This window comes from Lagenorhynchus albirostris, chromosome 2, assembly GCF_949774975.1.
Source record: "Lagenorhynchus albirostris chromosome 2, mLagAlb1.1, whole genome shotgun sequence".
Classification (NCBI taxonomy): Eukaryota; Metazoa; Chordata; class Mammalia; order Artiodactyla; family Delphinidae; genus Lagenorhynchus; species Lagenorhynchus albirostris.
In genome coordinates this window covers 59230811-59245952 of record NC_083096.1, presented here as the reverse complement: position 1 = coordinate 59245952, position 15142 = coordinate 59230811, and the positions used below count along the sequence as shown (strand labels likewise).

The 15142-nt window shown below is 39.0% G+C and overlaps 1 protein-coding gene across 2 annotated transcripts in view; it reads right to left on the bottom strand.

Annotated features, from left to right (window-relative positions):
- SELP (selectin P) overlaps nucleotides 1-1401 on the bottom strand; it is a 42565-nt gene extending 41164 nt beyond the window's left edge. For both annotated transcript variants that reach the window (XM_060133575.1, XM_060133585.1), the window contains exon 1: nucleotides 1336-1401. In XM_060133575.1, coding sequence (XP_059989558.1) covers nucleotides 1336-1338 — 3 coding nt within the window. In that variant the 5' untranslated portion in view covers nucleotides 1339-1401. The remainder of the gene's footprint in view (nucleotides 1-1335) is intronic.
- Between the last annotated feature and the right edge of the window lie 13741 nt (nucleotides 1402-15142).

Here is a 15142-nt window from a genome sequence, read left to right as displayed (position 1 = left end):
GCTCAGTGTTTATGTGGATGTCTGCATTTTCATCTGCGAAAAGGAGTTGTACCTTTTGTCAGAATCTCAAAGAACTCCATGATTCAATCTGTTAACATTCCTCTAAAATAGAGGAGGATCCCAAAGAGAATAGACGGAAGAAAGAAAGAACTGTTCATTCATTTAAGTTGACCAATACAGGAAATTTATGCAAGAGATAAGACAAAAGTAAAACACATTCTTACATCATTGGAGTTCAAACTCAGGACAGACTCAAACTCCTTCCTCTTCTTTTCATCATCCTTTTATCCCTATTCTCCCCAACCTGGAAAATCCTCATTACAAGTATTTGAAAATGGTACTATAATAAAGCAAAGAGAGGGAGTGAATTGGGTATAAGTGCTCCTTTCTTCTGGTATCCCATAGAAAGGGGCTCAAAAACAGGGGCAGTCTGGCTCCTCTCTAGCCACAGACTGCAGGATTGTAGACCCTAGGACTGTATGAGATATGCCTTGTAAGTTGAGGGCAAAACTCTATGTGTCTTATCTAGGATAATGTTAATGAGTTCAAGAAAGCCTTTTTCCTTGGATCTTCCCTGGATCCCAAATCCCACTGAACCCCAAGAATTTTCTCTTTCTCGTAACAATAACAGCTAACATTTACTAATCCACAACTATGTGCCAGGCTCAGACCTAAATGCTTTTCCGTGTAAACTTATTTAATCCTCACAATGATGCTACAAAGTAGAGTACTATTATTCTGTCCATTTTACAGAAGAGGAAACTGAGTCACTAACAGGACTGAGAGCTGAGGCAGAAATGGGAACTGTGTGAATACTCCACATTAGTCCCAGCAGACTCTTAGGGCTCAGAGAAAGAAATAGGCGAGCTGGGGATGAGAAAACATGTAACTGTAGTCTTGTCCCAGGACACTTGCTCAGTCTTGCATTCAACCCAGACAGAAGAGCAATCCTGGAGGAGGGGGTTGAGGGTTAACCAAGGTTTGCTCCAAGAGAGTCCCTGTAAGCCCTGCTAGGAAAAACAGCAGCTGTAGAGTCAGAGGACGGACGTTCAGATCCAGACAACATCAAGCCTAACAGTGTACCTTAGGTAAAACACCTAGCCTCTCTGTAAGACACAGCAGCTTCATTTGTAACATGGACATAGCAACTCACAAAGATGTGGGGAGGGTCAGAGTGGACAGCAGGTTTTGAAATGCTTACAAACTCTGGAAGGCTACTCAACACGAAGCTCCATGATTACTGCCCTTCCTCATTTTCGGAAGCTTTACCTGCCTGACTCAGCTCCAAACCACTTCAACTCAACCACTTCCCATAGTAAAGAGAAATGAACTTACCATCTCCTCTGTGACACAGCCAGCTTACTGCCGTCTGTGCAGCCCAGACTTCTTATAGTCTTGCTGCCTCCCCTCAGCTGTCAGGCTGTTTAGAAAAGCAACTTCCTATTCACTTTCCTGAAAGTCACCACAGCCCTTCCCATGAAGTTAGAATGTAGATAATACAGGAGCAGTGTTGGCAGCTTAGAAATAACAGTCACCGAGGAGACGGGCAGGGGGGCTTTGCCGACTTCCCTGGGAGGTGGTCCACAGACAGGGGTGAGTGTGAATCACTCCTGGACATTCCAGGCTGAGTAGTATAGGAATCGTACCCACACCCGCAGTGGTCAGGTTTCTTTTGACGATGATATGAGCTCCAATTTAAGGTCATATATTGGAAAACTCACTTTGTCTTAATCATAATGTCTTAGTGTAAGTTTTCCAGTTACTGTGAAGTCTCAGTGAATGTTTTCTATTCCAGCAGGCTTCTGACGGATAAGGGAGAAATATAGTAACAAAAAATAATTAGGTGGGAAAGGGAAAGCCACTAAGGGTTTTCTGGCAAATGGAGGGGTTGTTGGAAGGACTTTGGGAGTGAAAATATAAAACAGACATGGGTCATTATCAGAAAGGGACTTCTGCTTCTTAAATCAGAAAAAAGATGTAAAAATGGTTAGTGTGGGTAAGTAAAAGGCTGTGTGGCACAGTGGTTAAGAGACCCCCACTTGGTTCCATGTGTGGCTCTCCTTTAGCCAAACTACTTAAACTCTCTACACCTTTTTTTTTTTTTTTTAACCTGTGAAATAGAATGATTATAGCAGAACTTCTCTTACAGGGCTGTTATGTGATTAAATGAATTGATATGTGGAGAGTGCTTGAAACAATATCTGGTCCACAGTTAGCACTCAACAAATGTAGGCTATTATTATTACTTTTCAGATTTGCCATCAGACAGCAACATCAAGTATCAAGCATTTAGTGTCAAGTCAGAAAACCGTAACTCCAGTTTATCCCCTTGGAATTCTAGTTGTGCAGTAGTGGGTGTTATTCTTCATTCAGTCCATGATTATCATAGCTTGTAAATGGATCGATTAAAACTGGGATAAAATGGAAAAATCTGGAAGTCCAAAAATAAAGATGACTTAAAGAGCTTGGGCCTGCATTTTTACTTGGGAATTTGGGACAAAGAGGAAAGGATTAATACGTGGTAGAAATAGAAAACCTGGTGAAGGAGGCGGTGATAGAGGAATGGTAGCAGGAGAACAAGGGATGCTGAGAGAGAGGAAAGCACGAGGGACTTTGGGCAGCATGATGCAGAGGTTTAGAGCCAGACTGCCTGCCTCCACCGCCTACAAGCTGTGTGACCTTGCAAGTTACTATCCTCCTGTGACTCAGTTCCTTCAGCTATGCTAACAAATAAGGATAATAGTCATCAGTTACCGCCACATGGAAATGCTTGGACAGTTACATGGATATACGTGTGAAGTGCTCAGAACAATCCCTGGCACACTGCAGGTGCCGTGGATGCGCTAGCTATTATTTTTCTAAGACTTGCCTCCACTCCCTCCTGTTCTTATTCTCACTCTCCAGATCCTCTTCTTGACATTGCCTTATTCAAAAAAGAAAATTTCTCAGATGGATATGAGGGAAGGTGCTATGTAGACTCCAGGTTCTACCAACAATGTGTTTTAAGTGGGATAATGTTAAAGTTTAGGGAGTGTGAGGGGAGTAGAAAAGGATTCCAAGGAATAGGAATGGAAGGAAAATACCATTGACTTTGTTTAAAAGCTGTTCAGGCTGAATACCATTTGCTTGAATGGATTTAGTCTATGTAGAAAATCTATATTGTTTCTAATTATGTGGCCACTAAAAACATGATATTCTAATATAATTTAATTAGTAGTGTTACTTCTCTGTTTCATATCATGTTTTCTCATCTCTTCATATTGTACTAGAAATTCCCAAAGGGCAGGGCCCCTTTTTATATTAGTCTTGCTTTTCCTGTAGTATCTAGCAGAGGGCAAATAGACACCCAACAAATACTTGTTGACTCATTTATTAGGTGGATGGCTCTGGGTAGACACAATAAAAGTGTCCCCTCCCATCTTCCTCTCTGAATTCTGTTTATATTATTTCAGTGGTGCATTCGTATACACAGGAAATATTTAAGCTCCTTCAAGGCTTCAGGCATTGTGCTAACACTAGGGATTCAATAATGAGCAACACCTTCATGGAGCTCAGAGTTGTTTTATTTAGAGGTGGGGCATTGGATACTAGATTAAAATCACACAATTAAATGCAGGAAGAAAAAAAATGATGTGGGGAAACTTTCTAGGCCATTTGAGGCTTGGAGTAGCCCAGGAGCTACCAGATAGCCACAGTGGCTGGAGGTTTGGGAAGGAAGCTGGGTTAGGGAGCACCCAGACCATGTCGGGTCCCACAGGCCATGTTAAGGTTGTATCTTCATGTGTAGCATCTGTCATCTAGTCAAATAGAAGGCAGTTAATTCTAAGGGAAGTTCCACCTGCACAGCTGGTCCTCTACTCATAGAAGACTAGGGAACTTTCTACAGAATAGTCCGTAGGATGACAAGGTAGAACTTCAAAAGAAGAACATATAGCTTTCCCCCCTCATTGTTAATGTAATACATGTTTGTTGTAAAGAAAAGAAAAACATAAAGTAGGGAAAAAATTATCCAAAGTACTGTCACCAATGAAATTGGAATCACATTATATATTCAGCACAATGCTTTTGTCATTTGATAATATATCATAAACTTTTCTGATACAATATTTCTGCTCTAGTTACAACTAAAAAAAAAAAAAACCCTAAGTGTCTGTCACTCCCCTGATGGCTGACATAGTCATGGACAAAGCTGACCCTTACACAAATTTCATGAACCGCTAACTCTTCCCACTGAAATTCTATTTAAATTGGTCTGTGGTATTATGCTCAAGCATTTTGTTTCTCTATCTTTGCTCTGCAGTTTTTGAAAGGGAAGGAAAGGCAAGGGAATCAGTCACTGGCCAGGGTCTCAAACAGTAAACATGAACCTTCACAAAAACTATCTACACACATAACCTTAAATAGAAATTAGATTCTCAGGACACACTCCATATTACCCCATTTATGCCCACTTAGCCCCATCCAGAGTTTCATTTATTTGTCCTACACATTTTTGTTACGGCCCATTCTGCGCTATCTTCTAAACTACTCTCTGAAGACACACAGATGAATAGGACGCAGTCCCGGCCCTGACGGAGCTCAAAGACAAGTGAAGAGATGGGTAGAGAAACATAATTAACAATATGGAGGACACGGTGTATACACACACATTCTTGTGCGAGCTCCACGAAAAGATACCTGACTCAGTCTGATGACGGCAGTGGAGAGGTGGTTGGAAAGGATGCTTAGAGGAGCGTCTACTCACTGAGCTGAGTAGAATACGTCAGATTCTTTTGTGCAAGCTCAGTGGTTGGACATGCACATACAGAAAATGCTCTAAACTCAGCAGATGAATTAGGAAGTGGTTTTTGTATTAGAAGTATTTTTATCTTTCCAAGAGCATATTGTGTCTGGGGCCCTTTGATCAACATAAGGCTGTGATAACCACAAAAGGGTTATCACCCACAGTTGAACACTAGAAACACAATTAAATTGGTGACCTGTCTGTACATGAACAACATTCATAGACTCTTTCAAAGTCGCTGAGGAAGTGAAACAGAGATAGTGTTACATTTTTGAGCTACTATTATGGAGCTCCTGTTCTTGGGCCAGACCCTATGTTAAGCATTTTAAAAGCTGTCTCTCATTGAATCCTCACAACAGCCTTATGGGTTAGTTCCAATCTGCACAGCTGGCTCATCTACTCAGAGATTATTATGATACACATTTTATTAAAAAGTAAATTACAGCTTGGAGGGTTAAATGTCTTGCTCAACATGACAGAGCTAATAAATGAAAAAGGTGGGATTCAAATTCAAGTCCAGCTGAAATGACACTACACTAAAATGTGAGTTTCTCATTAAACTCCTTAAAAAGCACATCAAATAATTCTATGCTCCTGGCTGCTAATAAAAGGGAATTGTCTTACCAAGATGTATGATAGCCTCCTAGGGATTTGCTCTCCTTTAACAATGAAGAGATGGGAAATGGCGTCATTTGAGATTTTAATTTGGGTGACTCGGTTGTACTTAAACTGTGCTTAATAAGTGTTCTTCTCTTTCTATAGCTAGAGCTTGCTGTTTTACTCTTTTGTTATTACAATAAAACTATACTTTTTCAGCTCATCTGTCAATGTAATTAATAAAACAATTCCCAAAAAATAGTCTTTTGCTAAAATGAAAAGTCTTTTGCTAAAATGAAAATAGTCTTTTGCTAAAATGAAAATATAAAAGTAATGTATTCTTTTATAAAAGCTCCATAACATACAGAAAGACAAAAAAAAAAAAAGTGAAAATCATCCATTATATCACCCTACCCAAAGATAACCACTGTTAACTTGGTAGGCTTTCAGAATTTTTTAATTCATATATTCACAAAAAGGTTTTCAACAAAAATAGATTTAAGTTTTATTTTTTATATTTTGGTTCTTAAAAGTAAACCATATACTAAGGACATCTTTTCATGTTAATAAATATATACGTACATCAGCCTTTATAAGGGCTGCATAATATTCCATTTATAATGCACCATAACTTATTTAAAATATCCCATATTGATGAAAATCTTACTATTATAAACAACACTGCAAAACATCTTAGGATATTTATCTTTACCTATATTTGTCCTATAACTTCTCTAGGAAAATTTCTAGAAGTGGATTTACTAGGCCAAAGTATCTTTGCACTTAAAATGATGACAGATGTTGGGCTTCCCTGGTGGCGCAGTGGTTGAGAGTCCGCCTGCCAATGCAGGTGACGCAGGTTCGTGCCCCGGTCCGGGAGGATCCCACGTGCCGTGGAGCGGCTGGGCCCGTGAGCCATGGCCACTGAGCCTGCGCGTCCGGAGCCTGTGCTCTGCAACGGGAGGGGCCACAGCAGTGAGAGGCCCGCGTAATGCAAAAAAAAAAAAAAAAAAAAAGATGACAGATATTATTTCATTATCCTCCAGATAAAAGTATAAATTTGAACTCTCACCAGTAGTATATGAAAGCGTCCATTTCCTCACTTCTGCTCTAATACTCACCTCATCAGTTTTAAAACACTTGGCCAAGCTGGTAAACAGCTACAACAAAAATCTCAGTTTTCTACTTTTTAGGACTTAGATTACTATGGCACTTACCCAATCTGTAATGTTTTGAGAAAGTAACACAAAGCATTGGGACACTGCATAAAGATGCCTTGGATGTCACCTCCTGCCACTTCGCAAGCTTGGGGATTTTGATGCAGTCACTGGCAGTGAAGCATGAATGGTGGCAGGCTCAACAGAGGTGAAAAACAAATGAAAAGATAGATGTCCAAAACACAAACATGGATTGCTCCCTGGGTTTCGTGGCTGCTGCTTTTGTGGTTGTTCAGCTTCTGCTTGCCTGCCTTTTACAGGATTGGTGAGTTGGCTCATTTTTAGAAAATTAGGTTATTTTATTACTGAGTTCTGGGGACTACATTGCTGGAAAATGGTTAAACTCAAAGAGGAGAATTCTGGTAAACATGAACCTGAATAATAAAAAACTCCATATGTACTCTGGAACAACACCCAAATATCTTGGTTATCAAAATGGGTCATTGAATGAAATACATATAAACTCCAGCTGTGACATTAAACAATAGATCATAATATAATAAAGAAGTAGAAGATCAGCAACTGTATAAAGTCATTTAGCTGGAAGTAATCAAATCAAGTCTGGGTTATTGATCCTCAAGTAATTCTATGATCCTGGCCCTTGATAAGAGGGAATTGTTTTTCTCAGAGATTTAATAGCCTCCCTGAGGATTTACTTATGAGATGATGGGGACCGTGAATGACCCTAAATGAAATGTTGGGGTCCCACCACTGCAAGGCAATTTTAGTTCTAGATGTTATTATCCAAGGGGCAGAGTGGTTCTTTCTGAACGGAGTGGTCTGCTGGTAATCGCTAAACACATTTTGGGTTGAATCCATTTTATCCATTCTACCTTACTCGGAACTTCAAGGTTTCAGTAGTCTGCTTTTTATAAATACTTGGGCTGTGTGGCCTTGGACAAGTGACTCGACTTCCCTTAGTTCAGTTTTCCCTTTGTGACCTATTGTAAACAATGAAGCGTTGCATAATGCACCATGACCAACTGAAATTTACCCCAGGAAGACAGAACTGTTTTAACATTAGAAAATCAGTTATGTAATTCTTCGTATTAACAGATTAAAGAAGAAAAAAATGTAACCTTCTCAATACACAAAAAAATGTTCAATGAAATTCAACATCCATTTATTTAAAAAAATTAGAATGTTAGGAAACTTCCGTAATGTGATAAATGTTATCTACAAAGAAAATCTATAGTCAGCATTATAGTGAACGGTGAAACACTGTAAACATTCCCTTTAAGATCAGTAACAAGACAGGATCCCATTATTTCCACTTCTATTCAATATTGTTCTAGATGTCTTAGACAAGAAATAAAAAACAAAGAATAGAGAATGTTCTAATTTCATTCTTTTACATGTAGCCGTCCAGTTTTCCCAGCACCACTTATTGAAGAGACCGTCTTTTCTCCACTGTATATTCTTGCCTTCTTTGTTGCAGATTAATTGACCATAAGTACATGGGTTTATTTCTGGCTCTCTATTCTGTTCCATTGATTTATGTGTCTGTTTTTGTGTCAGTACGATACTGCTTTGGTCACTATAGTTCTATAGTATAGTCTGAAGTCAGGAAGCGTGATTCCTCCAGCTCTGTCCTGCTTTCTCAAGGTTGTTTTGGCTATTCAGGGTCTATTGTGTTTCTACACAAATTTTGAAATTATTTGTTCTAGTTCTGTGAAAAATGCCATTGGTCTTTTGATAGGGATTGCATTGAATCTGTAGATTGCCTTGGGTAGAATGGTCATTTTAATGATATTAATTCTTCCAATCCAAGAACATGGTATCTTTCCATCTGTGTTGTCTTCAGTTTCTTTCAACAGTGTCTTATAGTTTTCCTAGTATAGGTCTTTTACCTCCTTGGGTAGGTTTATTCCTAGATAGTTTATTCTTTTTGATGAGATGGTAAATAGTATTTTTTTAAATTTCTCTTTCTGATATTGTTGTTAGTGTATAGAAATGCAACAGATTTATGTATATTAATTTTGTATCCTCAACTTTACTGAATTCATTGATGAGTTCTAGTAGTCTTCTGGTGGCATCTTTAGGATTTTCTATGTATAGTATGATGCCATCTGCAAACAGTGACAGTTTTACTTCTTTTCCAATTTGGATTCCTTTTTATTTCTTTTCCTTCTCTGATTGCCATGGCTAGGACTTCCAAAACTATGTTGAATAAAAGTTGTGAGAGTGGATATCCTCGACTTGTTCCTGATCTTAGAGGAAATGCTTTCAGCTTTTCACCATTGAGTATGATATTAGCTGTGGATTTGTCATATATGGCCTTTCTTATGTTGAGGTATGTTCCCTCTATGTCCACTTTCTGGAGAGTTTTTATCAGAAATGGATGTTTGATTTTATCAAAAGCTTTTTCTGCATCTATTGAGGTGATTATATAGTTTTTGTTCTTCAATTTGTTAATGCGTTCTGCCATTTGCAACAACATGGATGGACTTGGAGGGTATTATGCTAAGTGAAATAAGTCAGACAGAGAAAGACAAATACTGTACGATATCACTTATGTGTGGAATCTAAAAAGTACAAGAACTAGTGAATATAACAAAAAAGAAACAGACTCACAGATATAGAGAACAGTCTAGTGGTTACCAGTAGGGAGAGGGAAGCGGGGAGGGGCAATATAAGGGTAGGGGATTAAGAAGCACAAACTATTATGTATCAAATAAGCTACAAGGATATATTGTACAACACAGGGAATATAGGCAATATTTTATAACAACTATAAATGGAGTATAATCTTTAAAAATTGTGAATTACTATATTGTACACCTGAAACATATAATATTGTACATTAACTACACTTCAATTAAAAAAAAGACGAGGAATAAAAGGAAAAAAGATGTAAGGACTTGAGAATAAGAAATAAAATCATCTTTATTTGCAAATGATGTAATTGTCTGGTAGAAAACCTCAGTGAATCTACAGATAAATTATTAGAACTAGTAACAAAACTTTAAAATGTGACTTAATAAAGAAATAATATACAAAGTTAAGTTTCAATTCTAAGCATCAACCCCAAGAATTAGAAAATCTGGTGTTTTTATAAGAAGACTTTTACAGTGTTATAAAAACTTCACATACCTGGGGATAAGCCTAACAAAACATGTGTGAGCCTTTGTAGCAAAAATTATAAAACCTTAGTGAAAACATTACAGAAACAAAAAGATATGTTTATGAATCATAAAAATATAGATACTCCTAAAATTAATCTAATTCTATATAATCCCAATTATAATAAAAACCCCAGTAGATATTTTTTTTTGTTATAGAGCTTCTTATTAACTTAATAACTGTTTATTGATCACCTAGTTCTTGCCAGACGGTGTACTAGGCATGGTAAAATGTAGCAATGAGCAAGACATATCCTTCTCCTTATGGACCTTAGTCTAGAGGGAGAAACTGACTTAAAATCAGCAATACTAGTATGCGATGTTGATTATAGGCTGTGTGAGTGACATTGTGCAGATGATAAAATTAAAACTTAAGCAAGATCGTTGCCTTGTCCAGGACTGCAGAGCTAATACTAGAACCACTTCTTAAATCCAAGGTCGTGAATTCTGACTTCAAAGCCCCTGTTCTTCCCATGTCACCATGCAGGTTTCCAAGACCCCATTTGGCCAAAAGTTCAGCCACTGCACATTCCTCTGTGTACCTGTATGGAGCCACAAATGCTTCTGAAATATCCACAAAGTATATATGACCTGGACACAAAGCTGCACAAATTAAGAGCTGCAGCAGCAACAAAGTGCATGTAGAGTGTTCACTTACGCCAGCACCACCGGGCTCTGTGTTTAGGCAAAGTTGGCAGTTGCTGTGATGTGATTTCAGGGATGCTTCTTTAAAAAGCTCTCCTTCCTGGACCAGCTCAGTTTCTAAAAAATTCCATGATTGGACAGTCAGGTTGCAGGATTCCTAGGAAGATTGTGCAATAAAAGAAAATGTCAGCAATCTCCTTGTCTCCAATGCCATTACTTCAGTGGGGTTTCTTTTTCAGTAACTATAGTAATAATGACAAAAAGGCTCGACCCTATATCACAAATGAGTAAGATTTTGCCACTGTCTGGCTTTCTCCTCTAAATTGCCTAACCTCAGTACCCAGATGCATCGTGGAGAGAACATCTATGTACAGCCATGCCTCAGAAATGGGATCTGAGATCTGTACCCCTAGTCCTAGCTAATGAAACCCTGCAGCTCATCTGGCAGGAGTTCTGGGCTTCCACTCCATCTAGCCTGCTACCTTGTCCTTGCCCTAGGAAGCTTCAGTAAGTAATTTAAGACAAATGCTTGAAACTATCTTTTCAGGTTTGTGAATGACAATGAACATCAATAAATCAAAATCATGGAGACTAGGGACTTCCTTGGCAGTCCAGTGGTTAAGACTCTGCACTTCCAGTGTAGGGGTGTGAGTTCAATCCCTGGTCGGGGAACTAAGATCCCACATGCTGCATGGTACAGCCAAAAAAAAAAAAAAAGATTTAAAAAAATCTTGGAGACTAAATAGGAAGGAGAAGAAATGCTTCATAATAAACAGGAACCAAGCCAGGAGCTGAGAAAAGCCTTTCTCTAGAAAGTATTTTACTTTATGAACCTGAAAAATCAGGAGACTATTTTATACAACTGGCTATTTGCTATGTGCAATGAGACAAAAGAGAATATGGCATCAGGGACAGGTGTGAGAAAAAACAAGTTCGATGCAATATGTGACAGAGCAAAGAAAATAATGGCAATAAGCAGTAAAAAGCAGAATTGTTACAGCAGAGAAGTAAATGCACAATCCACAAGAAAGTGTCTATGTTGTAATGATTGAGAACTTGGCTCTTCGATCAGACAGATTTGGCTGTAATTGAATTACAATTCTGCCACTTATCAGCTGTCTTGACCTTCAGAAATTTACTAGAGCTCAATGCTTCAGTCATAAAATGAGGATAATTAGAGGATTAAACAAGATAATGCATTTACAGTGCTTCACATAGTACCCAGCACCTAGCAAATGCTCTAAAAACTAATACCTGTTATTATTATTATTATTTATTATTATTATTTTTTTCGCGGCACGAGGGCCTCTCATTGCTGTGGCCTCTCCCGTTGCGGAGCACAGGCTCCGGACGCGCAAGCTCAGCGGCCATGGCTCACGGGCCCAGCCGCTCCGCGGCATGTGGGATCCTCCCGGGCCGGGGCACGAACCCGCGTCCCCCGCATCGGCAGGCGGACTCTCAACCACTGCGCCACCAGGGAAGCCTCCTGTTATTATTTTTATTCTAACCTATAAACTTGACATTTATCCTTTGGATTTAGATTTAGGCATTCAGGATCCTCTGCTAAAGTGCCAACATCCCTGGGAAAGGTAGATCTTATTATTGTTGTTGAGCATCTGCTTTGTACAAGGCAAGTTTATTAAACAACTACGTAACTAAAAAGGGGGAAGAGACGACCAGTATTTTGAAGAGTGAGGTAACGTGTGTTTCCCCATTGTGACCATGATAACACCAGATCAAGGGAGACACAGAGGGGAGCACGAGATTTCTGGCTCTTCCCATTTCCATGCACCTGACTGACCTCACTGTTCTAGAAGAATGCTGAATGGTATTAGCAGACCCCATTCTTTAGTGTGGAATGACAAATTGTTTTCCATTGCCTGTAAAAGATTCATATTCTCACTAGGGTCTCCTATATCTTACTAGGTTTGTCAACTCATATTCCTCTCCTTAGGAGACACTTGATCTCCAAGTATCTCTGACATAAAGACACAATTACATACAAAAGATCGTAGCATGGTCTAGGGATATTGCCTTATTCAAACTATCTCTAAAATCCCAACTGGGTTGATAGGAGGTGGTGAAATAATGGAAAACTACTGGGTTAAGTCATTTCTAGGTGGTGTATATCTACTGATGAAGAAGACCATAATCACAGACTTGTTAGTGAGCAATAGGAGATTGCAGATGGTGATAAGGAGAATGGGGCAGCACCAGAGACCAATTTAAACCACGTCACACCTGGGCCTGGCTCCAGCTTTGGTTTGGGCGCTCCTACGGGAGCAGCGAGACGGCAGCATCTTTTCCTGTCTTCAAGTGCCTCGGGAATTACACGGGAAGTCAGTTACACCGGCCTGGCAAATTTGGATGACAAACAGTGGATGTCTTTCCCAGGCATCATTACACTTCCCCTGTTAACACTTCCCATTGTGGAAAAATCTAAACAAGGCAGAATTAACGGGAATCCAACATTTTCCTTTCTATAGTGAAAAGTTTCCTTGACTAACTCCATTAGGAAACTACATGTTGGGGGGTTAGGAAATTAGAGAAAGAAAGCCTTAACACCAGTGCATAATTATTTTTTAACTCTATGTGTTGAAAATAAATATCTGATCAAAAAATGTTACACATGCAACAGGTTGCCCTAAAGCAATGATGAAGAACAGTCTATACACAACAATACGGATGAGTCTCATAGATGAAATGCTGAGTGAAAAAAGAAAACATAAAAAAAGAGAACATGTTGAAAGATTCTATAGATAAAGTGCAAAAACAGGTTGGACCAACCTGTGCTGTTGGAAATCAGGAAAGCGGTTACCCTTGACTGAAAAAAGTAGTGGAGGAAGCTGCTCGGGTGTGGTAACGATCTGTTTCTTGATCTGGGTGCTGATTACGCAGATGTGTTCAGCTGGTGAAAATTCATCAAGCTGTACATTCTTGACCTGTACCCTTTTTCACGTGTATTTTATACTTTGAAAAAGTTCAAACAGTAATTAGCAATCAAGACTAGCTAAGTGGGCTTCCCTGGTGGCGCAGTGGTTGAGAGTCTGCCTGCTGATGCAGGGGACACGGGTTCGGGCCCCGGTCCGGGAAGATCCCACATGCCGCGGAGCGGCTGGGCCCGTGAGCCATGGCCGCTGAGCCTGCGCGTCCGGAGCCTGTGCTCCGCAACGGGAGAGGCCGCAACAGCGAGAGGCCCGCGTGCCGCCAAAAAAAAAAAAAAAAAAAAAGACTAGCTAAGTTAGCCTCAGCATTCTGGCTTGATAATGGTTTCATCTTTCTAGAAAAGAAGCCATCAATCATTTTAAGATGGGGCAAATTTAGGGGGAAATCTGAAGTTAAAAAATTCAGAACTTAGGTTTATTGGGTCATTTACTGAGCCATTAGGTTTACTAGGTTTATAGGTTTCTTTTCCACAGGTTACAGCAACATAGGTTTATTCCTTGATTCCAGCCCTTGAGGAGTCAGAGCACTTTGTCTTTTTCTTCTAAAAAGACAACCTCCACCTCCAACACCTGAGACACGCATTTAACCACACTGGGTAACCATGGAAAGGTATTGGTAGGAGAAATTTGGTTTTATGTCCTATCAGATACAGAAAGTATTTAAAACTTTCCAGGGGAAGAGAGTCTGAAAACAAATAAATGTATGTTACAGATGGACATTCTAGACTTCTCTTTCTTCTTTCTCGAGATCTGTTCCCTATGTCCCTAGAGACTGTCGCATCTGCTGCTGCTGCTTCCTCCCTCACCCCCAGAGCCAGCCCTGAAAGAGCAGACTAGGGCCAGGGAGGGCTTCCCAGAAAAGCACAGATGGAAGTCACCTTAATAAGGAAACATTTTAAAAACTCACTTGAAATCCTAACACCCAGAGATAATAGATATAAAAATAAGCACATATATATACACACATGTATATACATATATCATTCTAGACTTCTTTTTCTTACTAGCACTGAGTGTTGCTTATAACACATTTCACTAAAAAGGGCAGGGGTTGAAATACTTTATGGTATAAACCTGAGCATTCATATTAAAACAAAATGTTCACTTTATTAGAGAAATTATGACTTATTGAGCAAAAGCCAGGTACCATATGTAGATGATATTTAATCTCACAGTGGACTTTAATCTCCTAACAACCCTGCAGCACTGACATATCCTCTGTTTTATACACAAATGTGGAAATGGAGCCTCAGAGAGATTAAATAAGTGTGGCAAATTCATTTAATTCAGAAGTGGAAGAGTCAGGATTTGGACCCAGTTCTGAATGATTTAGAAGGCTTTGGTCTTTCCTTATAACATACCTCTCGTGAAGAGCAAGCCCTTACTGGTGTTTATCTTATTTGATTTAAATCAAAATTTTGAATTAAAAACTTTGAGTATAGTGTGAGATCTTCTGAAGCCAAAGGACTCTTATTCAATATTTAGTTGAAATATTTAGTGGTTTTTATTTATTTTGACCACAGAGGTGAATCATGGAAAGAGTCATTGTGAATTTTTTTTTCCTTTGAACATCAGTTTTCCCCCCCTCAGCCCCACTAAAAGATAATTTCTTAATCAAAATTCAGTTTTTATAGCATTTTCCCAAGATTAAAAGGGCTCTATCATTTTCTGTAATGATAAAATTAATAGGTTATTCTTGTTTTTAAAAATTGGATATTAAAAAAAAATCATAAATAATAAAATTTTTTAAATTGCTTGAACTCCTAGAAAATAGTGGTTAAGAATTTGATATAAAATACACACACACAGGACTTCCCTGGTGGCACAGTGGTT